This window comes from Penicillium diatomitis, assembly GCF_028827545.1.
Source record: "Penicillium diatomitis strain IBT 30728 chromosome Unknown utg000015l_segment0_segment0, whole genome shotgun sequence".
Classification (NCBI taxonomy): Eukaryota; Fungi; Ascomycota; class Eurotiomycetes; order Eurotiales; family Aspergillaceae; genus Penicillium; species Penicillium diatomitis.
In genome coordinates this window covers 991,760-1,015,847 of record NW_026623187.1, presented here as the reverse complement: position 1 = coordinate 1,015,847, position 24,088 = coordinate 991,760, and the positions used below count along the sequence as shown (strand labels likewise).

At 49.4% G+C, this 24,088-nt stretch overlaps 2 protein-coding genes across 2 annotated transcripts; both read right to left on the bottom strand.

Moving 5' to 3' along the window:
* Positions 1-542: 542 nt before the first annotated feature.
* N7539_009104 (uncharacterized protein) lies at positions 543-1,734 on the bottom strand (the record flags this gene model as incomplete). The annotated part of the gene is made up of 2 exons (XM_056938699.1): positions 543-1,041; positions 1,238-1,734. 2 exons carry the CDS (start codon positions 1,732-1,734, stop codon positions 543-545), a joined length of 996 nt encoding a protein of 331 aa, XP_056786076.1.
* An 8,317-nt stretch (positions 1,735-10,051) lies between these two features.
* N7539_009103 (Zn(II)2Cys6 transcription factor domain-containing protein) lies at positions 10,052-11,141 on the bottom strand (the record flags this gene model as incomplete). Its single annotated transcript, XM_056938698.1, has 3 exons — positions 10,052-10,766; positions 10,840-10,937; positions 11,034-11,141. 3 exons carry the CDS (start codon positions 11,139-11,141, stop codon positions 10,052-10,054), a joined length of 921 nt encoding a protein of 306 aa, XP_056786075.1.
* Positions 11,142-24,088: the final 12,947 nt, after the last annotated feature.

The window sequence follows — 24,088 nt, the reverse complement described above, 5'->3', positions numbered from 1 at the left end:
CCTGTTACTGGCTCATTTGAGGGCCAGGATCAGGGTCAAGTCAATCGTCTTGGAGTCCAGCGTGTATCACTGGATGTATCATGCGGGTAGACTTGGTTGTGCTCGTTGATGGGCGATCCTGGACTACCTGTCTACCGTAGAGCTTCAGATTCTTCCCTCTTCTGAGTTGGCGATCGTATCGGAATAAGCGAGACCGATCTACTTTCTACAACAGTTTCGGAGGGAGGACAAGGTTTATATGAAGAAGTTGTGAATCATGTCTTCAAAATCGATCGGCACGGTTGGCTTGTCGCTCCCAGGGTGACTTTGGGTTGATACCTAGAACACGGACGATTTGTTCTAGGCTGGTCGTGGCTTCTAATTTTGGGAGTCCTGGAAAGTGGATTGACCTCGGTGCTATACATGGACAACAGGGCTGAGATATCTTTCTAGAGATTTCTTCAATTTTCATGATACAAGCTTTCTAAGCTTCTTTATGCTTGAGAAAGGTCGTTTGCATCCATGATTTTCATGTTCCCAGAGATCGTTTGATCAGCTTCCATCTACTCCTTCCACGCCTTGTACACGTTCTTGCAGCCAAAGACCTGGCCCTTCTTCAAGAGCACCATGTTGCGCCACTTGGGATCGTTGATGGCATCGACGTAACGACTGGGCTCGACACAGAAGCCGGAGCCCTCGGTGTCTGCGGCGCGTCCCTTGATCGCGGGAATGTTGATGTATTTACCAGTGTAGAACTGGAAGGCTGGCTCGGTGCTGTGCACCTCCAGGTGCAGACCGGTGCTGCGGTGGCTGAACTCGGCCAGACGGCGCAGCGGCAAATTGCGCGTGTCGAGGGGAACCTTGGAAGGGTCGGTTTCGACGACGAAACAGTCGTCGATGTGAGGGCCGGTCGCGGCGAGAACGAATGGCTCGGTCACGTTGCGAGGGAACTTGTCGATGCCGCCCTTGGGAATGCCGGTGTTGTCGACGGGGAGATAATCGGCCGTGCCGAGCTGGGCAGTGGTGCCGGTGATGGTAGGACCGTCGCCGATGTTGAAGTAGCTGATTTGGGGGTGGAACCGTATAAGTCAACTTGATTTCGCAGGAAAGTAAGAGTAAGGGAGAGGGAGTCATCGTAGAGAGAGAGAGAGAGAGAGAGAGAGAGAGAGAGAGAGAGAGAGAGAGAGAGAGAGAGAGAGAGAGAGAGAGAGAAAAAGTCGTAGAGACCCCAGTGAACCACTACGGTGCATCAACTCACCTGTGATTCGTAATGTTGACCACCGTCTCCTCAACCTCGTCACCGACAAATTCCACCTCATACTCGACAGTCAAGACGGTAGTCGCCTCGCCTTCCTTGCTGGCGGTATACCAGACCCGCAACTCGACCGTACCAGGATACTCCTCCTCGTCGTGGCGGCTCAGATACTTGAACAGCAGTGCATCCTGTCCATTCCGCTGCACTGTGTGAGGGCCGTCAAAGACACGCTTGCCCCAGCCTGTCGGTCCACCGTGCAGCGCATTGGGGGCATTGTTCTTGGCCAATTGGATCTTCTTGCCGTTGAGATTGTTGATCACGCCGTTCTTGATGCGGTTGGCCACACGGCCAATGGTTGCGCCGTAATACGCGGCATTGTGCTTGACATAGTCTTCTTGTGTGGAGAAGCCCAGGACAATGTTCTGACCACCGACACGGAACTCCTGGATGATGGCGCCGAGTGGCAAGAAGGTGAAAGCAGCCTGTTCGGGAGCGGTCATTTTGGTTTGGAGGTGGGGGGGAGGAAGGGAATATAGGAAGGAGAAGGGTGATGATAGGGATGAGGCTTGTTTCTAGGTTGCAGTTGTCTGCTACAGTGATGGTTCTCTGTCTTTGAAAGGAGGGTGTAGTTGGCAACTTGGCAGACTTGAGCAAGCAGAAAAGTCCGACGTGTTGTTTTTTTCTCTGATGGCGGGGTAAATCGGAGAAATACAGGGACGGTAGAATGGGGGGAGGTGGTGGTCAACATTTAGGCATGACGATGGAGACCCCGCAATGGACCCGGGCATCGCATCGGCGCGGGGAGCTGTCCAGCGGCCCTTTGAGGAGTCGCGAATCCTCCGCTTAGGCTGAATTGCACGGCTAATTGCGGCGGTGGATTTGGTCCAGCTCGTGATTTGGCGGTTTGGAGAGGAGATGGTCCCTGGATGGTGGTTGAGAATTCAGGGCAGCAGGTTCAGTCTGTCACGGCAGTCAATGGTCAATGCAGACTCTACATCTGTTGAAGTTGAAGCTCAAGCTGAAGCTCATGAGAAGCTGGTCGGTTCGAGCTCCTCGACTGGAGAGGTCAACACCATGCTCGACACCTGTCACCTTGTTGCATTTTCCCCCGCGGTGGCTTTGCGCAAGGGCAGTTTGGCAAGTTTGACCCTGCTGGTGATCGACCACAGTAGATCTGGTACAGACTACATAGGGAGCGAACATCCACCGGTCTCATTGACTATGATGATGGAGAAAGTTCTTGTTTGAGTTGGGATCCTGCGGTACATCTTGTCACGTGGGCTGACCAGACCAGCTCCCGCTGGTCCAAATGCTCCCACTCACTTTTCCATCTTCAGGAGGTATAAAGTATAGAGTGTAGAGTGTAGAGTGTAGAGTGTAGAGTGTAGAGTGTAGACTGTACACTGTAGACTCATAGTGAGACTGCTACTGTAAAGTACCCTAATCTACAGACAAGGTGATCCGCCCACCGTCAGCATGAAGATGAGTGTGCAAGACTAAGCGGAGATGAGCTCTCTATCAGCCACCCGTCTCCGTTCCCATCGGGCGGCATTCGGTTCCGTGTTCAAGACCCTCATCAGCCGCATCGTGGTGCATCTCAGAACTCCCGGTGAGAGATTCCAGAACCCCTGTGATGGATATAGGGTGATGGAATCGAGCCGAGTCAGAGGAGTTCAACAAATCTGAATGTGTCGGATACTGGGAGAACCGGTATCGGGTAATGCATCTTCATCAGGATCCCAGACTACGTGAGGAGTAAGAGTCATCAGGACATGAACTCTAGCATGAATGACAAGTATACATGTCCAGAAAATCCACAGCATCATTAGAACCCCAATTCCACGGATCAGAGCACGGCTCTGGACGTAGCACAAACATCGACGCATCCGAAAGCCATCACGTGTGATCCAACCCTCTTCGTGATGAGTTTCTGCGTCAGCCCAGAGTCAAGTAGACACCGACATTCGGTCGCCGTGTCCGTGTCTGACATCCCGGCTCCACGATGCTCCGAAGACCCGACTCACAACTCACGCCTGATCAGATGCTAGAAGTAGACAGACTACGACCAAGCTGACTTGTCTCAAGCAGTCCCGTTGGCTTGTCGACTTGCTTGAGCTCCGATCCTTCTATACTAGCTTTGCTTGGGGTGAGGCCAGGCCCGCCCAGCGATCCAGATTTGGGCCATGCAGAGAAGTGTAAAGCATCCCTGGCGATGAGATCTACAATCGGAGTTCGGAGATTAGACACGAGGCGTGTCTCAGCATACGTGGAAGACGGGGTTGAGAAAAGCTACATTCGGCTTATGTAGATTTGTGAAAGACACCGAATTACAGTCATGACAGGCGGAATTCAAAGATAGAGTAAGGTACCTTGGTACCTACCTAACTAGGCTTCATGGAATCGGCGTCTACACTCTACATTCTACAGTAGTACGTGATTGTCCTCATGTGGTTGGGTTGGAAACGCCCCAGCAAAGCAACACACGAAAATAGCATGGCCCTTCCTCGACCAACGTCGATTCTGCATCACCACGGGTACAAGGTACACACGATAAAGTGTATAGTAATATTGCCGAAGATCGAGCTCGTGGGTCGAGGTATTAGGTAATAAGTAGTCTGACACTCTGACCCCATTCTCGTCCAACGCATCGGTCGAGGAGTGAGATGGTGGGATGCCTCGTCAGCAGTGCCGCGCTAGGTGGAGGATGCAGGGCCAAGAGCGCAGAAACTCGGATGTGCCCCTGAACAGCGTTCGATGTTGAGAGAGCCTGATCGAAGGACATGCGGTCCAGTGAGGCAGGAACTCGAAAAAGGAAATGCTACAGTATGACTTGGCAGTTTTCTTGAGTTCTCAGTACTTATCGAGTATTTTACAGCGTACAACTACGCCGTAACTGTTTGAATAGCTGCAAGCGACTTACTAGTTACTGCAATACTTGGTACTTACTGTAAGTGTAGCGGCCAGTTCGCGGATGCCTGGAGGTCGTCTTCGTGTCCTCGTATTGGGTGACTTTCCATAGTTCAGACACGAGATGATCTGGACGATCAGGCCGACTCCACTCTAGTTCTTCTAATGGATTTGCATCTGACTACTACTACCTACTAACTACTAACTACTAACTAGTGCTCAACTACTCGTGGCCCCCCTCCCACGCAACGCAAAGTGGATGTACCGATGGGCGATCAGGAGCTGGGGGAGCTATTTTCGTCGTCAAGGAATAGGTCTTGAGAGAGGAAGTTCCTTCAAAGCTTTGACCAGCAACCTTTTCGATTGCGCTGCGCTTCGAGGTGCGCTGTGCCCGACGAGACGGCGTATTCGTGTACCAGGCAACACAACTTCGGTTCCGGAGTCCTGCATCCCGACAAGTGGGAGCCTGTAAGACTAAGTGTGACTGTGAACCCTCAACCTCGTGATGGTGCTGTCACGCTGTAAGGATGCGTAAAGCTCAGCTTACTACCATTTTGAGTCAAGAATGCTATGCTACCATTATTCAAAATGGTCGCAAACCCGCATCCGAATGGGAGATGACTAGTAACTTTTGACCAAAGCAGGCTATTCTCCCCAGTCCACAACTCTACATAGTACGATAGTAGTGTTTTGGCTAGCGCTACTGTGTCAACTGTCAAACCGTCAATGGGCGAAACTGGGTCCGAAGGCGTGACCATTCTGACGGAGCATTTTGCTCGGACACGAAAGTCTATGAAGCGGCATTAAGGCAGCCCCATCACGAGCTGGATTTACATGGTAGTGTTTGGAACCCCGACGGGACGGAAATTCAATGGCGATCCTATGGCTCGGCAATGTTGAGGCGATACCCAACTGAACGCAACAAATACTGTATGTAATATGTATTGTTTGGAGCGAAAAAAGGTTACCGTGGAATGCAACGCATAGTACAACATCGAACACCGAACACCGAACACTGAGCAAGGAATCAACCTTTAAAAAGTCAAGATAATCCATGTCGATGGTCGCTCTTTAATCTCGGAGGTATACTGAATACTCTCAAACACTTCTATATCCATATACCCATACTGGATCTGTATTACTAGCTGACATATGGGTAGCTTTGTAGTCGGACTCTTTCGTGTGTCTCATTACAAAAAACCCCCATCTGATCTGATTCCTTTATTCCTGACTGTGCAAGTGTAAGCGTTTAATGCCCTCGGGCTCCATTTCAGGCAATCCACGACCCCCCCCTCGGCTCCGCTCACGTAAGAAAAGGCATCCCACTTGCCATCCACTCCGTCTATCGGTCTATCCCACTTCAACGGGCCCCAGACGGCCACAGTCATCTCCCGCCTTACACTCATATGCGGTCTAACCGCCCACGCATCTCATTCCACGACCCCACGCGGAATCTGTCAAGTCTGTCTCAGGAGTGCCGGTGCTGGTGCTCGGCCGGGGGAAAGGGGAGGGGGACGGGGTCCAAACACATCCAAGAGACGCAAAAGGAGGACAATACTTTCCTCCTCATGTCCCCTGATCTCCTGTCACAACAACCATAGTGCCCGGGCCCCACAAGTTGCAGGGGATATTGGTGCGCGCATATTGCGCTTTCGGGGAAGGGGTATCCACCTGCTAGCCTTGGAGTTTCTTTCGTTTTTTTTTTTCTCGATGTGCGTGAGAAGTTGGAACTGTGCTGTTCTGGTAGATGGGATCGCCGGTGTAGAAGTTTCCTGAGGGGGTTCTGGAAGCCCTGGGTGGGGTTATCAGATCCTCGCACTTTGCAGCTTTCACTGACGATCTGAGTATACATTTCAAATACGAACAGTCAAACAGTGAACTGAACACAGGTATACACTCACACACTGTCTCACTATCAACTATGCTGGTCTGCATTGCATGGCCTCACAGGCTCAACGCACTAACATAGTATACATTTGACTGGACTACTGAAGTACTGGAGGCTGCATGAATCTGGATCCGGCACCTACTGACTCGAAAATGAGTCAGGACTTGATAACTTGTCAGGAATTTCGTCTGACAGCCTGCTGCGGCTAGCACCTTGTCATCTCATCTCATATGCAGTCAGACCAGATGCTGACGCTCTGATTGCATCTAGGGAGGTAACTACGAACTTGAGACTGTCTTCTCGGGATCATCTAGTCCAGCGTCGCAGTAACTTGAACAACTCAGTACAGTCACCTGAAATCGCGCGCTTGTATGATGGTATAGTCATACTCTATTCAAACTTGAGCGGGCTCCTCTATTACTTGTACAAGGTACGTAACTACATACCACACGACGAGTATTACCCGCACTGACCATATCAAATCACAAAGCTCACTTTCCAAGGTTGTAGGGCAAGTCACGATCTTTTCTAGAACGCCGCAAAAGCAATGCTCCGCAGCCAATATGCCAATAATTTCATCGACTGTAAATAGGCGCACGTGTGTATATACAGGCCATGCGATCACTCCAACATCTATAGGATGTCAACTCGATGACACCCAGTATAAAGCATTAAGTTCTACGGCCTTTCTAGAACACATTGGATCGACCCGTTACCGAGCCTAGGCTTCTGCATTATAAACTGATTTCTGTAGTTCAGAACTAGACTGTACACTTACAGTAGTACAGTAATACTGTAGTATTGCAGTACTGTAGTATCTCAGAACATTCCTCCTTAACCTATCTAATGTAAACGGTTGTCTATATTCCATAGCCCAGGAAGATATCTCCTTTCGTCACCGCCACCTACATAAAGACTGTTACACATCACACGATCTTTAAATTACACTCGAGTGACTTTACACCTGACACCGCTGAATGCTGATCGACCCATGGAACCTCGGAAGCGGATCTACAGTTCAACAGTACGCCGATCAGAAAATGAACCCACCAAAGCCATCAAACTTTGCTCGGAAGCGAAGCAGTGTGTCCCGCGGCCCGTACATCCAGCTGTCAATATTATCGGGATCAATGGAGTTAAGATGTCACGTGTGGGTCCTGTCAATAGCTGAGCCTTATGTCCGAAGGACCGACCGCGTTTAGCTGACGCCGATGGACCGACCGAGCAGCAGGCGAGCGGGGAGCGGTCGAGTGCAATGTGCATAACTGTACGGAGAAAATGTGCAGGGTGAAAAACTGAGTGCGGGTGGCAGGTCTTGCACCGATGCACATTACACAAGACTACATTAATATTACGACGAAGGTTATCCATAATCTATATTACTGTTCATCGTCTTTCGTCGTAGTAAAGCTCATTCCATCCATCCTCTGTCAATAGTACCAGACAAGTCGAGAACACCAAGTCGACCACGAATACGAGGCAGACACAGAAAGACAGCGTTTCGCCCACGAGGTCAAAACACGCCGTACTCACAATGTGGTGATTCATGATTAGGTACTGAATTGAGATTGGCGTATGAGTGTGATGGAAAATTGAATGTGAAGTTGTGGCCTGACTCTTCATAAGTGCGCCCCCGTTGTTTTATGCAGTATATCTAGCATAAAACTTGTTTTGTGTACTTTTGCTCCAATTTTCCTCCCCCTGTCTTCAGCCCGACAGGAGTGGTAGAGTAACAGAATCGATGTTATCAAAACCTCGCTCTGTCGAATTTGTTTTTGGGTTTGTTTCAAGGGATCATCATTCATCGTTTCACTATCGATTCTACTGCTGTAGACTGTACAGTCTACAGTCTACAGAGTACAGTGTTGAGTGTACTGTACACCGGGCAACAGGAGTACTAGATGCCGATGGTGGATCGTAGATCTCATGAACTAGTAATCTAGTACAGTACAAGAATAACCAAGTTTAAGCAGATCCGATCGTCTGCGCCAGGAAAATACCAAGACATGAGCCACCGCCCAATACGTAGACGACCATGATGACGGGTATCGTGGCTTAACGTATGATGTGTAATCGGCGTCCGAGAATTAATAATCGGGGATCGAAATGGAGATCTTCGAGCTTTGGGGGAAACGGCCCGGAGAAGAATTCCAGCGGTCCATAGGACGAACAGATTCAATAAGGTACATACTAGCCAATTTGTACATTGAATGGACACTGTTTTGCTATGTGAAGTAAAAATGAACATATCGTGACGAAATCGCTATGAGTACTGCTTAAGCTCTTCCAATCATTATACATTATGCATCATACAAATCAACAATTTACCATATTGTAATACACTATTCCTATGTAGATATTCAATATAGAGCAATACCCAGGCTCTGGTACGTCAAGCGAAAACACATTCCTTCGCTGCTTTTCGCCCTTAAACACCAACCCATGCCAAAACCTCACAAGTCTGAACCGTTTCAGATGATCAAACCGAGGGCGGGGACTTGTGAATCTTCTCGAAGCCGCATTAGTCAGGACAAGTGGATACGGGCACTCCATCACTCCATGTCCTCGGACAGGATCGAAGACGATTGATTGATTTTCAGATGATTACAGCACTATTGAGCGACCATGACTGCAGGGCCAGGCAGACTCAGATGTGGGGAGGTCCACCTCGGCAGCACTGTAATTCTGTACGGGAGAGTGTGAAACTATGGATAATGTTTTGAGTATTCTATGAGGGGATGTCTGGCTCTGGATGATTCTGACATTCTGTAAGATCATGGGTTCGAAATATGGATCTCCTCGCTGTGCCCAGTGCCCAGTGCCCAGACCTATTGATCACCCATCACGCAAATCATTGGATGATCTGGTACTCTGCTCCGTCTTGCATGCTTTTGGGTTGTTCGGCGTCTTCCTCCGATCTAACACCGTGTACGACGGTACGTACCACGATACGAGTTACATCGTGTCCAATTGCGTACTACAGTATTTCTCCCGTCAGTTCTCGCGCATGTATTGTCAGATACAGGAGCTGAAAGACCGGTAACAAAGGTTCCATAAGGCCGTCGACAAGACACTGCCAGAAGAAGAAAAGAGCCAGATCAGACATGGGCTTCTGGTGGTAGTACCTCTCCCCCTACTATGTGATGATCTGTAGTGGGAACTGAGATAGGCTTGATTGCTTTGGAAGACTGGGCAGCCTGGCGCTGACTCGCTGAGATCCCGACGTATCTTATCGGGGGCGATTAGATTGAATGATCGGTTTTTCGAGCTGTGAATTGTGATATCATAAGGTATACCTGCTTGCCTAAGAAGTACCTCGCGGAGCGAGGTAGAGGTGGAGAAGGTATACTGAAGAGAGGGTCTACTGTACTTCCCAGAAACAAAACATTTCTGTGTACGATAGTTATTGCGTGAACTGTAGAGTCTTCAAGAAGGATGCAATAGACAATAGAGACCACTTCAGATGGATAGTATTCCATAAATTTGACCATATCAAATAATACGGCAAAAGGAAAGAAGTCGTAGGATCAAGGTGAGCCGCCCAGATGAACCCCGCCCCCGAGGTGAAACCCCAGTACTCCACCTAATGGCAAAACGAAGAACAGGCGAAGAAAACAAAAAGAAGCGTCCTCAAAAGACCAAAATCTAGTAAGCCAAAGAACTCCTCACAGACCGGCACTATACAGAGTGATTCATATCGCAGGTGTTCTCGAGATTCAATCCACACCATGCGGGGGAGAGAAATTCAGGAAGAGTTGCGATGAACAGAAAGGGTATGGGCAAGAGACAGCTCCAGCAGTGGGAGAAAAGAGAGAAAAGAGAAAAGAGAGAAGAGAAAAAGGCAGAAAAAAATAAGATAAAGGGCATACATGTTTTCCAGACATGCAGCACGTCATACAGCGTTAAAAAATGAGGTTTGTCCTCTGTGTTGAGGGAGGAGCTTTTTTTGACTGCTACAGCTTTCGTAGCATGTCATGCCCACCGCGCAGACAGAGATCTTTTCTATCTTTTGGCCTTTTGACTCAAATCGATGTGATTTCCGTGGCGTTGGGGTTCAAAAACTCTTTGAAGTCATCGTAATCCGTCGGCATGCAGTTCATGGCCATTTGTCGATGGTACATGGGTGAGGGCACGGGCTCGTCGTAATTGAACCCAGTGTAATCGGTCGATCCCATCAAGTCTATATCGTCAAAGGAGATAAAGCCGGGGTTATTGTTGACGGGCCATTGTGGCGCCCCCTGCAGAGCGAGTGGATTTACAACACCCTGCATCGACATGGCGAACTGCGCTTGCGTGGTGGGCGCGACATTCATGGTGGGCTCCATCTTAACCGGTTGGTGCATCGGCGCAGCATTTTGGCGGATGGGACTATATGTCGGGGGCGTGGGTGGCATGGTATGCTGTTGTTGGGAATGTGAAGAGAAAGCATCGGAGGAGAAGCGAGTTCGCGCGATTGGGCTGTGAGGGCTGTCGGCAGAGCTATCGGTGGATTCTTGGCGGGCCATGCCGTTTTGCCATAATTCTTGTTGCATAGCTTCTGGGTTTTCTTCAAATCGTTCACCCTTGGAATGGTCGAGGGCGCCGAGACGGGTTAACAAGTCGTGAGTGAGGGGGTGGCCGTTGGATTCAGTCTTGAGACGTTCGCCGGGCCATCCTTCGCCTTCTGTACTGCGACGGTATAATTCTTGCAGACCATGAACTAGCCACGCTTGTTGTTGCTCGAGCATTTCGACATATCTGCAGAGAGGGTACAAGACTATGGTCAGTCTCTGTAGTGTTTGCCGTCCCAGGTGCAGAAGTATGAGCTTACCCTTTAGGATACACCTTATCATGGGCCTTCTTTCGTTCACCAAACACGCAGATGGCATTATCGGCACGACAGCGTGAGCAAGGGCTGCTTCCATCGCACTGTAGAAACGCTGTTAGAAGGGTTGCCACTTTGAGATTATTTTTCTTCGTTTTGCTTTCTTTCGGGGGCTTTTTTTTTTTTTTTTGGAGACGTACCTTGGACTTTTTCAGTCGACAACGATCGCAAGCTTTACATACGCGCTTGCGAACACCATCGGAAGAGTGAGAGTGGTCGGAAGACGGCGTTGATTGTCGGGCAGCCATCTTGTATGATTATGTGTGAAGGTGGATGTGTGTAAGGAAGGGAAACGGCGTCCCTCTGCGAAAGGCAAATCGAGAGCTCTTTTACGTATCGAATTGAATAGAGATGGGAAATCAACTGCCCGGTCGACCCAAGAAATTGACCTGAGATCAGGTGTAATGGTTGATGATGAGTCAGGTTTTCGAGACTTTCGGTTTTTGTTGCTGATAGTTGATCTGTGCTGATGGTGCTGCAGCAGGTCTGTTTCGTTGGTCTGGGAGTCCACTTGGAGCTTTGCTTCCAAATCCGGTCTGAGGTGACCACGACCAAAAGTGATCGACGTCAACCAGTCAATGATCTCAGAACGATGTCTCTTGTACAGACGACCAACCAACCAGAATTGACTTTACAGGCGATGGTCGATTCTTGTTGGGTTTGAGGACAGGATGAAGTAATGTGCAGGCAGGATTGTCGTCCGCTAGTCATACACTGGTCATCCACGGGCACGATGAGATGTCACGGTCGTAGTAATCGTGATTCAAGTCGAGGAGGCTGCTCCGATGGAATTGTTGTATATACTGTCCGGTTCAAATGTTGAAAGTCAAAGAAGGGAAGAATTGTCTCTGCTGTAGGAGAGAGTGAGAAGGGGGGGAGGGGAGAGAGGGTCCTTTTAGAGTATTTTAGTGGATTTGTATTAATCGTGGAGTGAAGTGCACAAGAGGACAGTGAGAGTCCGAGAGAACACGCAGGAAATAGAAATGGACGAAAAATAGATTAAATTCCCATTTTCAAAAGATTTGTCTCGTCGTTGCGTTTGATGTATGATGATTTCTGGATTTTTGATTTTTAATCTGAGATGACTGCCTTGACTTCCTTTTTCTGTCGACTTGGGGCTGGGATAGCGGCGTGGTGTTCGAGGCTCTGGCCAGCGGCCAGAGAGGTATTGGTCCTGTATGGGGCTGTATCGTATTGGAGTATGGTTATGGTCTGACCGGTTGATCGATACAGGAACCAAAGGAGGGCCTTAAAGCCCCCCGTCTGGCACAGCTCTGGAAGGGCGAGCACCTCAACGGGGGGGGGGGGGGTGTATCGTCACATCGTGCGACAGAACTTCACGAGTGTATTGCACTACCTTACTTGGTCATCATTTTATGAAGCCCTCTCTTTGTATATCAACCTTTCTCTGTACCTCTGTAGACATAAAAGACTGTCACTTGGGATTGAATCTTCTGTAGCCCCTAGAACCCCCAGGTTGTCCACAAGAATCGTATAGCTGATGCTTGCCCATCTCTCTGATATCGACAGACAGTCGACACTCGACAGGCCTCTTCGATCTAGTCGTGTCTTGTAGATGACTCTTGTCTCGTGTTCCTTTTCATCCTTGCTTAGTGGTCTCAATCTCCTGATTATGCTATCCATGATTGAGATGTGGGGCATGCCAAATGGTGGGCATCTGGCTCGTACCGGATCACGTCTCTGTGACCGGATCGCCGTATCCAGTCCTGTTTTGCATCGTGTATTGTGTATTATGTATTGTGTACTGTGTACTGTACCAGCTGAGCTCGGAGGACGGAGAGTCCATCGGTCCTCGGAGACTTCTGAACGGCCCTGACGTATATCCGGAAGGACTGCACTTCCGGCCATCGTCTGCTTCTTGGGCTTCCGTGGGACCACTTGCGACGGAGAAGTTGAGAGGCTGAAGAGCGGAGAGAGTGACCCTCTTGGGCTCTGACGGCTCCTACAGACGGCTATTGCGGCTTGAACCCTCCGAGTGCCGTTGGCAGTGTGCGATGGAGATCAGATGTGAGGGAATTACCTGGATCCTGGATATCGGTCGAGGACTCGAGAATATGGTTGTATGGTGAACATGCAAACGTGTGTTGCTGGCGGTCCTAGTCTGGTAGTTACCAGTCACACCAGGATGGTATTCTAGCGTATTAATTGTCAAACTCATGTGTTTGGAAGCAGAGCATAATCGCACGGTCATTTTCTGATTATTATTTTTTAACCCCTTCATCGTTACAAACGCACCACGATCACCCCAAGCCCTATAGAACGTCCTTTTCTGGGTAGACTGATAGGCGAGTGGTTCTGCACTACGACCACACTCCTGTCCTGCAAAATCTGTAGTAGCGGGAGTCTTTCCCCAGAGCTTGACGAAAACCGGGAACGACATCATCTTGATCGATCGCACCTCCGATACCAGCATATGATGTGGCTCAGAAATCCTTCCAACCCTTTCTGTCTACTTATCCCTCTCGGCTGTGCCTCTCTATTCGTCCGAGGTGCCTCATTTGGTTTCCATCTCTGCATTTTGTTTTTTTGTTCTTTTTTTTTTGTTCTTTTTTTTGGTTGTTTTTTTTTTTTGGGGTTGATTTTCCCCTGTGCATTTCGGGCTCCTCTCTTTCCCTTCAACTTCATAGAGTTCTTCAAATCGGGAATAAGGTTGACCAGATGACATTGACACTGCCCCGGACCGTGTCTGCCCACAGATACCATCATCGTTGGGTTCTGCGCGGAGTTGACTGACTGGAAGTCTGGACGACCAGCTGGGAATGAAGCATAAGCCCTCTTTGCCATGTGGTCGGTGGGTGAAAGGCTTGGCATGCATAATAAACGACTGTGTAACGATCGATTTCCCGATTGTCCAGGAATCTTGCAACAAAAGAGGCTACCGCTCTGCATTCTCCTCCGGCAAGACTCTGCCGAGCAGAGTTGCGAGGGTTGCCCATTAGGGTCGGGTGTCCTTAGACTGTCCACCTCGCTAGGATCGAAATAGTAAGGTCAATTCTTGGATTTATTACGTTCGGCGTTTCGAAAGTGTTTGACTTCTAAAATAAAATACGATTCTGCCTTTGCTTTCCGACTTAACACTTTAAATTCTTCAAGTCCGCGATCTAGTATCTTTCGGTCCTCCATCAATAAATCACCGACCCTACAAAATTACTTCTAAACCGTTATCTTATTATAATCCTACAAGATATTCAGGAAGTATATAATATTATTATAAAGATAATAGTATTGTAGTGTAGAGAACTTCTTAATAAGTTTTTGGTGTTCACGGTCGGGAAATTGGTAGACGGTAAGGAGCAGCAAAAAAGGGTCCAGTCTCTTAATTAATACAACATCAAAACAAAATGACAAAACAGTCACGTGAAAATTAGAGTTCGACCTTTCCGCTCTGGTCCTAGCGAGGTGGACAGCCTAAGGACACCCATTAGGGTCTACCCACTTGTACAACTCTGAAGCTCATGACGAACGGCCTCGTGCAAATCATGCGTCTTCCGCGTTTGTATCTTGATTCGGATGCACCCTTTCTTTTTTTTTCTCTTCAAAAACAGGGCTTTTCCCTTCTTTTCCTCTGGTGTCTTTTGTGTCATCGTGTCTAGATCGCCCTTGGGGTAATTTCGGGATCCTTCATCTGATCATCGTTTTTCTGGCCTCTATGCAATAGTTGCTCCAACTCAACGAACTAGGGACAAGTCGACAGTGCTTGGCTTGTGGGATCGTCCTGTGGATGTCTGGATGGAGCATGTCGAGTCCTGGTCAGGGGGACAACGAACGGGAAGCTACCAGGGAGGTGGGAATTTTCAGGTCCCCGGGGCATTTACACTTGGTCGATCAGTACGCACCACGCAGTAGTGTCAATCAATCTGAACCTACCAAGAGGTCCATCACTGCGACTGCCATACTTGGAAAGTTCAAGAAGCCAGGATCGACAATTTCCCTCGGTCGGCATTTCGGGCAGCCTGACACGCCGAGCAGCCGATTACCTAAGTACCGTGTCCCGGCGGGGGCTGGATCTGGATGCCCCGCGCAATATCAGGTGAATACTTATGGGACTATGTTTAGTGTACTGGTAACAAGGTTAGTAGTAGGTCCTTCCGTTTCCACTAGTGGCTCCTGCGGCAAGCCCATACTTTGACGTTGATGCCTCAAGGTCGAAACGAGTGCGCGGCTTCGGACAACGAACGCTCTGCTCTGCGACTATCCCAGTACCTACTGTACTTAGTACCACTTACCCAGGGACAAGTGTTGTGGAGACAGTGGTACACGGTGCAAACTGCAAAATAGACAGGCCCTGGTTGCTAGCAACCAGGGCCTGATTGGTAAATTCCAGAGCTCCACCAATTCGCGCCAACCCTCCAGTACTCCAGTCGTCATGGAGAGGTCTATCTGATGAGGTTAGCTTTACATCAGCCCTCTCCTTGCAAGGAGGCATCCACGTTCGTTCCTCTGACCGTCTTCACGCATGCATGACCTCCTCCAAGGTCTTGATCTCCGACCGACGTCGAGAGTGCAGCAGCTGTACATGACAAGGTAGAAAAGAGCTCACACTACAGTGGTGTACTGGTGGATCTTCGTCTGCCATCATCGGGCCCTCCGCTCTCGATGCCTAACCTGACTCTTGTCGCTTACCCTTTGCGCTCAGCCATCATCCTACGTAAGCACACGACCACAGTACCTACCTGTATGTATACACACATCTCGTAGAATCGGTGGACTCAGGTAGGAGGTTCAAGTGACCCCCTGTCCGATGGACGGCGTAATCGTATACTAGAAAGTCCGAGACGCCTGTGAATGCCAGGATCGCCATCTTGGCATAGATTGAAGATCAACAAAACGGTCATCCCCTTGCTTCCACTCTTACCTTTCTGAGTCCTGCGCCCCCTTTCCGATCCTTCAATTCAAAGATTATCTTGCTCACATCCTTCCCCCCCCACCCTCCACCGCATGGATTACACATGGCATGTGGCGCTCCGGTCTCAAATTTCATTTACCTTTTTGACAGGACATATTGTTGTTTACTATCTACCCTTTTTTCACTCCTTCTGCCCTGGCCTCGATAGGCGTGACGCCGACTCCAGATTCCTCGTTGCCAAGTCTCGCACCCTGTCCATCCTTGTCTCAGCTGCTTTTAGCGTAACCCCACTCGTAGCTTTGGTGCACTGCTCAGCCCGGGATGAGTTAGGTAGAAAGCTAGTTTCAGACATCGAGCAAAGAGGCTATGGCTCGTCAAGACTCAACAGGCCGCAGCGTTCTTGTACCAAGTAGGGATGATTATGGTTGTTTTTTTGGGGGGCTGCTCCTTGGTGGGAAACCTTGTCCCCACTAGCTTGATTATGCCATACCTGCCGCTCGGATGTGCTGACCGAGAATTTGGGGTCCACATCGTCTGAGGGAGCAGGTTCCAAACCTATAGACTATGGAAATAGTCCGTGAACTAGTACTGTAGTAGTAATCGAGACAAGAATTCATCACACAGCTCCCAGATGCAGGTGGCTATTCCGTTCTCAGTGATAATCTTCCGGGCCCTTCTTCCGTGGCCTGACATGGTGCTAATAGAAGCATGTACCCCAAGCTCAGACCCAACGAGACGGGACGTCGAGAACTCAACCTTCCAGGATTTTGGAAAAGACATGTTATCCTCCCTCTCGGACGATCATCCTAACGGTCGGATCTGCACTCTGTGATTTGCACGTCGAGCTCATCCCGCCACCTGGGACCTCCCAAGCCTACCGATTTAGTTTAGTTTAGTTTAGTAGCTACCTACCTGGTGTAAGCAACCCAACACCAAGCTCCCAAGATGAGCCTGCCATGTACCAGGACCTTTGTGATCAGCTGCCAAATAAACTTCCATCTAGACCGGAGATAGCTAGACTGGGAAACCCGCAACTTTATCACCCAGTCGATGACGTGACCACCGACCACACGCGTAGCATAGTGCATCTTATCATTGGCTTGTGGGATCACATGTTTTCCTCCTTTTTTTCCCCCCGCCTATGCTCAGATAGCCCCACATGTAGAGATGTATCTCCCATCTGCCTACACTCGCGTTCGGGTTCGGGACTTGGTCGCTGATAGCTCGGAGGAATTTGAGCTTAGCTTGATGGATCATAATGTACTCTACGGATTTCACGACTAGGTAGACTCAGGGAGCAGAAGCAAGTGTTGTCGATCACCTAGCCTCAATCCAGTCGTGGATTATTAGATCATCGGCTGGGGTGTTTGGGGGAAGAAAGTGAGGAGTTGAGACTTGAATTGACAGTCTTTATGTTGACAATCGTACCAATCTACGATGATCAACACCCCCGGAGGCATGTGACTCTCAGTAGTTAGTCGCAGCCTGACTTGAAAGTTGTCAATCCATCTGCCAGATCCCAGAACTCTCTAGCTATTCGTAACCATGTACCTGTACATTGGATGAAATTCCTAGATGACCTGACCTTAGTAACGGTATGAGGTTTAGACTAAGTATGTGGATCATTGATGCAATGTTGCACTTTGACGTGAGTCCATGATGAAGGAATCGTCACGTCAACACGTCAGTCACTGGATCGTGGTAGTACATAGTTCAATAAGCTTCGTCATCCACGTAATAACTCACACTACAGCGGCATGGTCTCAAGTCTAAGTTCTAAGCCTCACTCCTGGCTGTCGGTGCCTTGTTTTAAGCCGTTTGAGATGGCCGGCTCGGAAACAATATGGCAATGACCTCAAAGCCCGTGCGAAACGTCAGTTTCAAGTTCCACAATCAGAAATTTACTACAAGGCGGAAAGCAGTGACGCTACAGATCTCGAGCATGTGAAAGCGCAGACGAGAGGGGTGAATGTTTGATGTATAGTCCTGTTCTTAGTAATGGGCATCACCATCGTCGCTCGACCTGGATCGACTGCGACTATCGTCGTAGCGGCTAACAAGAAATCAGTCACAGCTTGATCTTGAATAGACAAGCCAAGGTGAAACTCACGTCTCGGAAGAGGTCAATAATTGTCAGCTGGGGTGCAGCGTCATGCCCTTGGAAAGTGTTGGTCATCTAACCGATTGTACTCTGTACTCTATAAAGTGTAGAATAGACAATCTCTCAAATCACCAAGTGGCCGGATGATCCTCCAAAAGGAAAGCGGGCCGATAAGATGGATGCAGTGTCATCCGCGGAGATAGTACGAAATAGAGTTGTTTATATCCGTGCTCCACGCTTCAATCTTCAGCATTCGCATTGCCTACATACTCATAGTGACTATGCAGAGGTTATCCAGTGACTGATCTACGTGACTTCGTGGGGCCAGGTCAGGCGGTACTGAATCAGTGGTCAGTCTGAATTGTCTTTCTTGGTTTGCTATGCGCTTGTTCTTGGACCAAAATTTACTGAAGTACTGAACCGCATTGAGCCACATGCATGGTATATTTCCAGTGAGACGGTGCATGGGTACCATACTGGCCAGATTCGAGATCCGTGACGTATATCAAGCCCTGAATAGAGTCACATTGAAGCGATATGTAGTAAAACCGATAACTTGTTTCCTCCATATACAACGTTCTAGACCACTGCCAGCGGTTGACGGGCAGCAAATGCATGTTTGCATTCATTCATACATGCAAACCCCATCATCTCAATATTGAGACAATCTCCAACTTCTCTTGAAGAATCTGTATACTCGGTACCATACCCATTACTTTGGCAATTGTGGATGCTCAGACACAGCATGTCCCCTCTTCATTCCCACCCTTCCATCCCAGACCCTGAAGGATCCTCCCTCCTCCCGCCCGTAGGGCTAGCCAAACTCCATGACATGGCCACTTGGAAAGGAAACGAAAGGACCGTGTGCCACTTGGAGCCTTTCGCCCGAGAGACCAAAAACCAGCCGAAATTTTTACCATCAAGTATTCAAGTCGAGACATTTGGGTACAGAATTACAGATACGGAAGTACTCCAAAGTACAAAGTTTTCCTCGAGATCCACTGTTCTTCTCGATTTCCTTTCTTGGTGCCGAATTTTCCAGAGGATGGGCGATGACCTCATCTGCCTGTTTGAGTTGACTTTTCGAGCCCCCCATCTTGAGGGTGGAGGTTTTTAGCATCAAAGTCGTTGAGAGTGTGCTGCCGGGGCTTCTTGTCGATTGCCTGAGTCATGGGTGGTCCCTGGTATGACCCGTCAACCCGTGAGATGATTGCCGACTGGTTAGAGGTAACCTTGTTAGTCGCCAGATCAGGTAAAATCGTCCGTTCGGCTAGTGCTTGCCGAGCAAGTGGAGAGTGAGCACCGGGTAAACCACGCCCAACACCGCAACATGGAACACCAAGAAACTCGTTCTACAGCCAAACGAGGGTCTTGACTCCGATTTCAAAGAAGCGTGCAGTTGCGAGTCAGTCGTCACCAGATCCACCATCACCAAGGCCAGTTTGGATTCATTCCTGACGAGTTTATTTTCGAATTCAGACTTCACACGGACAATAATATCTGAAAGTGGTAAGCACTTCCACAATGACATAATGGCGCAGACGAACATGTTGCGCTCTTGGGTCGTGGCACAAACTTTATCCACTTCGTCGGATATCGGATGTCGGATAGGTGGCAGACACGCTCCGAATCCACTTTCTTGCCCTTCAACAGTGGCCGCATGGAGGAATATACAGGAACTCCAACAATTCAGGTAGTCCTTTCCCTAACATTTCTACTTACGTTGACAGCGAGGCCTAGCAAGTCCATCCAAATCGCCTCGTTCACGTTCATGCATGTTCCAGGCCGCGTGCCAGGTTTCCCTCGTCCCTCGAATCTTTGTGATGCCGTCATTTCTCAGTCTCGAATCTTGCGATCCGTTTAGCCATCGGGGTGGCGTTTCCTTGGCGATTCAATTTAGAGGTTTATCGTGTCAAGGCAGGGAAGCCAAGGGCAAGCACGGAGGCCTCAATGATGACTCGTCTCCCTTCTCCACCTAATTTGGGTCGAAAGGCCAGACCAGGCCTTCCGTCGGAGCATGCATTGATACTGTCGACTTCGCTTGGGAACGAGCCGACCCCGTCGGCCGAGACCAAGTGCGTAGTGCCTAGTCCCTCTGTATGGAAGTAAGTGGGTGAAGCTTGTCCATGTTTCCTTTTCCCCTTGAACCTTTCTAAACCAGAAGGACTGTTCAGGCCTTTACCTAGTCTGGTTCGGCCCTTTTCGGCAGGTGTAGATTTTCGACAAGAGTCAGATGCTGGAAGCTGATTGGGAAGAGACGCTGCACCATTTGCTTTTCGTTTTCCGGGCCAAGTTGGAAAGACCAGAGATTGTACATGACAAGCTCAGATACTTGCTTGCTTCAATCTTATTTTCATGTGTCTTTTGAGGCTTGTTTGACCACGGTTGTTGCTTCAGCTTGAGCTGGACTGGGTCTGGAGTCTAAGTCAGCACACAAAAAGTGCCTTGTTATTACCCCGTTTCTTTATCGTCGGCTTCAAATCCGGCACTTGTTGCGTTGACATAACCGTTTCGAGTGCAGGAATCGACCGAGGCACATCTATCGTGCGAGAACATTGGGAGCATCGTGGAACCACGATTGATTTGGTATGCCGAAATGAAATCGATGTGCAAGAAACCCGCTCTCTCGATAGACCTGGCGTCATCGTGAGATTCATGAGCCAATCGAAGCCCCGGTGACTGCTTATCGAGGCACAGGAAGGAGACGTGAATGTGAATAGTCTGTGAGACCAACATAGACTCTGGGTGCAAGAGATCATACTAAGCAGAGAATGGCGGGCATGCGCTCAAGTAAGCACAACATTCTCATTCCAACAAAGTTTCATCCACGCGCTCGACAATGATGCATTTCACGGAACAAGCAGCCTCGCAATATGATGCTATCTTGTATAGTGCAGAGTTTGTTCCTGCGCGGCACAATTATGATATGATTTCAACGCAACATCCCTTCGGCGATTGGCAGTGTGTAATTGATCTTCGATCCAGACACAAAGGAAACGACCGAGCTGCCTGGTGCATCACATGTAACCTTCACACATGTGTAAGCCAGCTTATGTGATAGTGTTGACGTGTCGACAAGAGTTTCTCCGTGTGACAGTGCCAACTTGGTATGAGACACTCTTGATATTGCGCCTTGATGAGCACGGGAGTGATCAGACTTGCTGCGCGCTTTCTCGTCGAGAAGCACACTGTCAATTCGAAAGCAATTGAGCCAGCAAGCATGGCCCTGACGACTGTTCGATATCTGAGGCCTTTGACTACATGACCAGGTCAGGTGGTAGCCAGCCCAGATCGCTTCAGCAACCTTGCTTCTTCATTTTTTTGATGGTTGACTTTCCTGCCTCAAGGTGCAGCCCGTCCCGGCAGCACCGGTGTCTTTCGAAGGCTCGTATCGATGAATTTGCGTCCACGTCCGTGCGGACAGATCAAGTCCGATGTGAGCTGACCGACTAAGCGACCGCCGCGCTGATACGGCACCCTGCGACGATGGCAATCATCGTTTAGGCCAACGCGGCCTGTCCCTGGGTGTTGATGTTTGTTCTATGCGATCATCTTGCAACGAACATGGATAGCCACCCGACATGCGCCCCATGGCTCTATGCTTAATCACTGTAGGCACCGAGTCGAGGACATGCAGATCGATAGCTTCCTGATGTTGAAACAAGCACGGTCGCGTCTCATTTGCCAGTCGATCATCATCAGGTTCTTCGAAACTCGTCCTGTGCATCGGCATTCGGCGACGTGAGATCATTATGGAAACCGTCTGGGCACGTTGCAAATGACCCCACCTTTGAACATTTTGATGTGGAGGAATAAAGAGTCCTGCGATGTCCAGCTTCTGCAACGCTTCTCAAACTTCGGGACATTTCACTATCTGGACTTTATCGTTGGTCCTCATTCACGGAGACGGTCAAATTTCCAAATGATCGTGTTCTTGTAATTCAAAAGTCTAACAACGCGATCTGCTGTCAACACTCAACGCAAGATCGTTCCTGAGATTTAATATATGCAGATGACGATGGTGGACAGGGGAAGGATGAACGATACCCGCGAATCGAGTGACCGCGAACCAATCGCAGGCAATCTGACTCTGTTACCTGGCATTTCAAAATAGTCAGATTAGATCTCGATCGCGCGTGGTGACCTTGCTATCGCTCATCTGCCCGCATAAGATTACACTACGTGGAGATGATCTCGGGCGGGACGGCAAGATGCTCCTGGATCGTGGGCACGTACCACAGCCGCACTCGCCACAGATTGTGAATACTGAGTGCGATCTTGTTTTTCCGTCCGCGTGGCTGTTAAGTGGTCCACAATGCAAAATGTGACCACAGTAAACTTTTCTTCTGCGGCTGTCCTCAAGCAAGGCGGGCAAGGTAGATTGGAGACATTGATCTCTCGCGGGTACCCTCGAACTATGACGCAATTTGGTTAGTATAAATCCGGGGCCAAAACAAGGCGTTGGCCGTGGGCGGCTAATAACAGTGAGAATGTCCTACCGTGCAACGAGGCACAGCGGGATTAGGAAGGAGGGTTGCAAAGGTACGAGAGCGAGGGGCAGAAACTTGTATTTGGAGATTACCAGTGAACGAAGGGTATTTGAATTTGCAGGAGAGAAAATGTGTCTTCAAGCAAGGCTGCCAGTACAGAGTACAGACTACAGAGTGGAGATGATCTCAAAGGGCGGAGTACAACAGTATATACAGATCAGCCAGTTCTAGTAGTAGTGTGTACTGTGTACTGTGTAGTTGTGTACTGAAAAGTGTGTACTAATTAGATACCCGAGACGGAAAAGGAGAGAGACATGGCAGGAGTCGCGAAATATGACTCTCATATTGGGCAGGTTTGCTTAGTGGATCAATCTAGATCACTGCGCCGATTTTCATGGATATTTGAAGCGAAGTGAGAATGGGACACCCGCATATCTCAGCAGCCACTATCTCACACTCACAGTACGGTGAGACCGGAACGCGAGCGTGATACCGTGGGGCGTGGTGTACCTCGACAGGTGTATAACGGTTCTCGTTTGACCTACTACATAGTACATAGAACATAGCGAGTCGCGTCGATGCTTAGGACACCATTTCTGAGCACTGCGCACGGGCTTCCAGTAGCACCGCACAGGTGTACACTAGCTTCGCATGACTAGAAAGGTTGCGGGGCCGAATCCATCTGGATTCTGTCAAGTTGCGTAGGTCGAAGTCGTTCGCAAAAGGTACTGCTGGTACAAAGGACTCGTGCTGTTCACGACAGAATCAGGTGACGAGGGTCATTCCTTGGGCATCTGTTGGCTCCCATGTTTGTCTCAACCATTTTTTCCCATTCGGCACTTTTGCATTGTGCGACACGATCGACAATTGATACAATCCCCCAACCCCATCCGCTGGAATTGGGAGAATCAACAGAAAAGCGAACAGGGTTTCGATTTGGACCTATTATCCGATGATTTAAGTGTGCAATGGATCCACGCCTCATTTGCAAGGCAGCGAGCCATCCAATTCAGGGACACCATGGACTCTAAGACACAACCGTGAGTCAGTGACAAGTTACAACACTCAAACACAATCCGTATCAAGGACGCGCATCTTCTCTATCCCATGCGCATGCACTGTCCATTAATGTGTCTTCAGACGCCCTCGATCTCCCAAGGTGCAATCAGACCAGCGACCCCCATCAGCCTGCAGCTGTTTCCCCACCCCTCTAGATCCCAAGGCCTCGGCATGAGATGAATGCTTAAAATCTGGAACCGGTCTATGACTATACGCTCCTGCGAGCCGCGCACGGTAAAGCACGGTGAACCATTGCTTTCCTCGCACACCCACTTGGGTAGCTTGCGAGCAACAAGACGATAGCTGATCAATCAATAGTATGCTAGCAGGGATATTCTTCCGGAACGGGAGCTAATGCTCCCTGTGACGGGCTCCGTTGACGTAGGAGCAAGCCCAAAGGGGATCAGCCTCGACCTGTTTGTGCTGTGTACCGTGGAGTCGAGTCGGCCTCACCTGTCATTCGAAGGGGGGGGGGGTTCGGCGTGTCTCTTTGAAGTCTCGACAATGCGAATGCGAGAGCGTCCATGCGCCAATCGCCAACCGACCGGAACTGCTGAACCACGGCTGCCCATTGACTCTATCTAGGCCCATTTAGATCAACTAAGCGGTCGACATTCCTCTCGGCCTCTGGCCCTCTCTAGCCCTTTTCTGGGCCATGCAAAAAGTTCACAGGTCCCG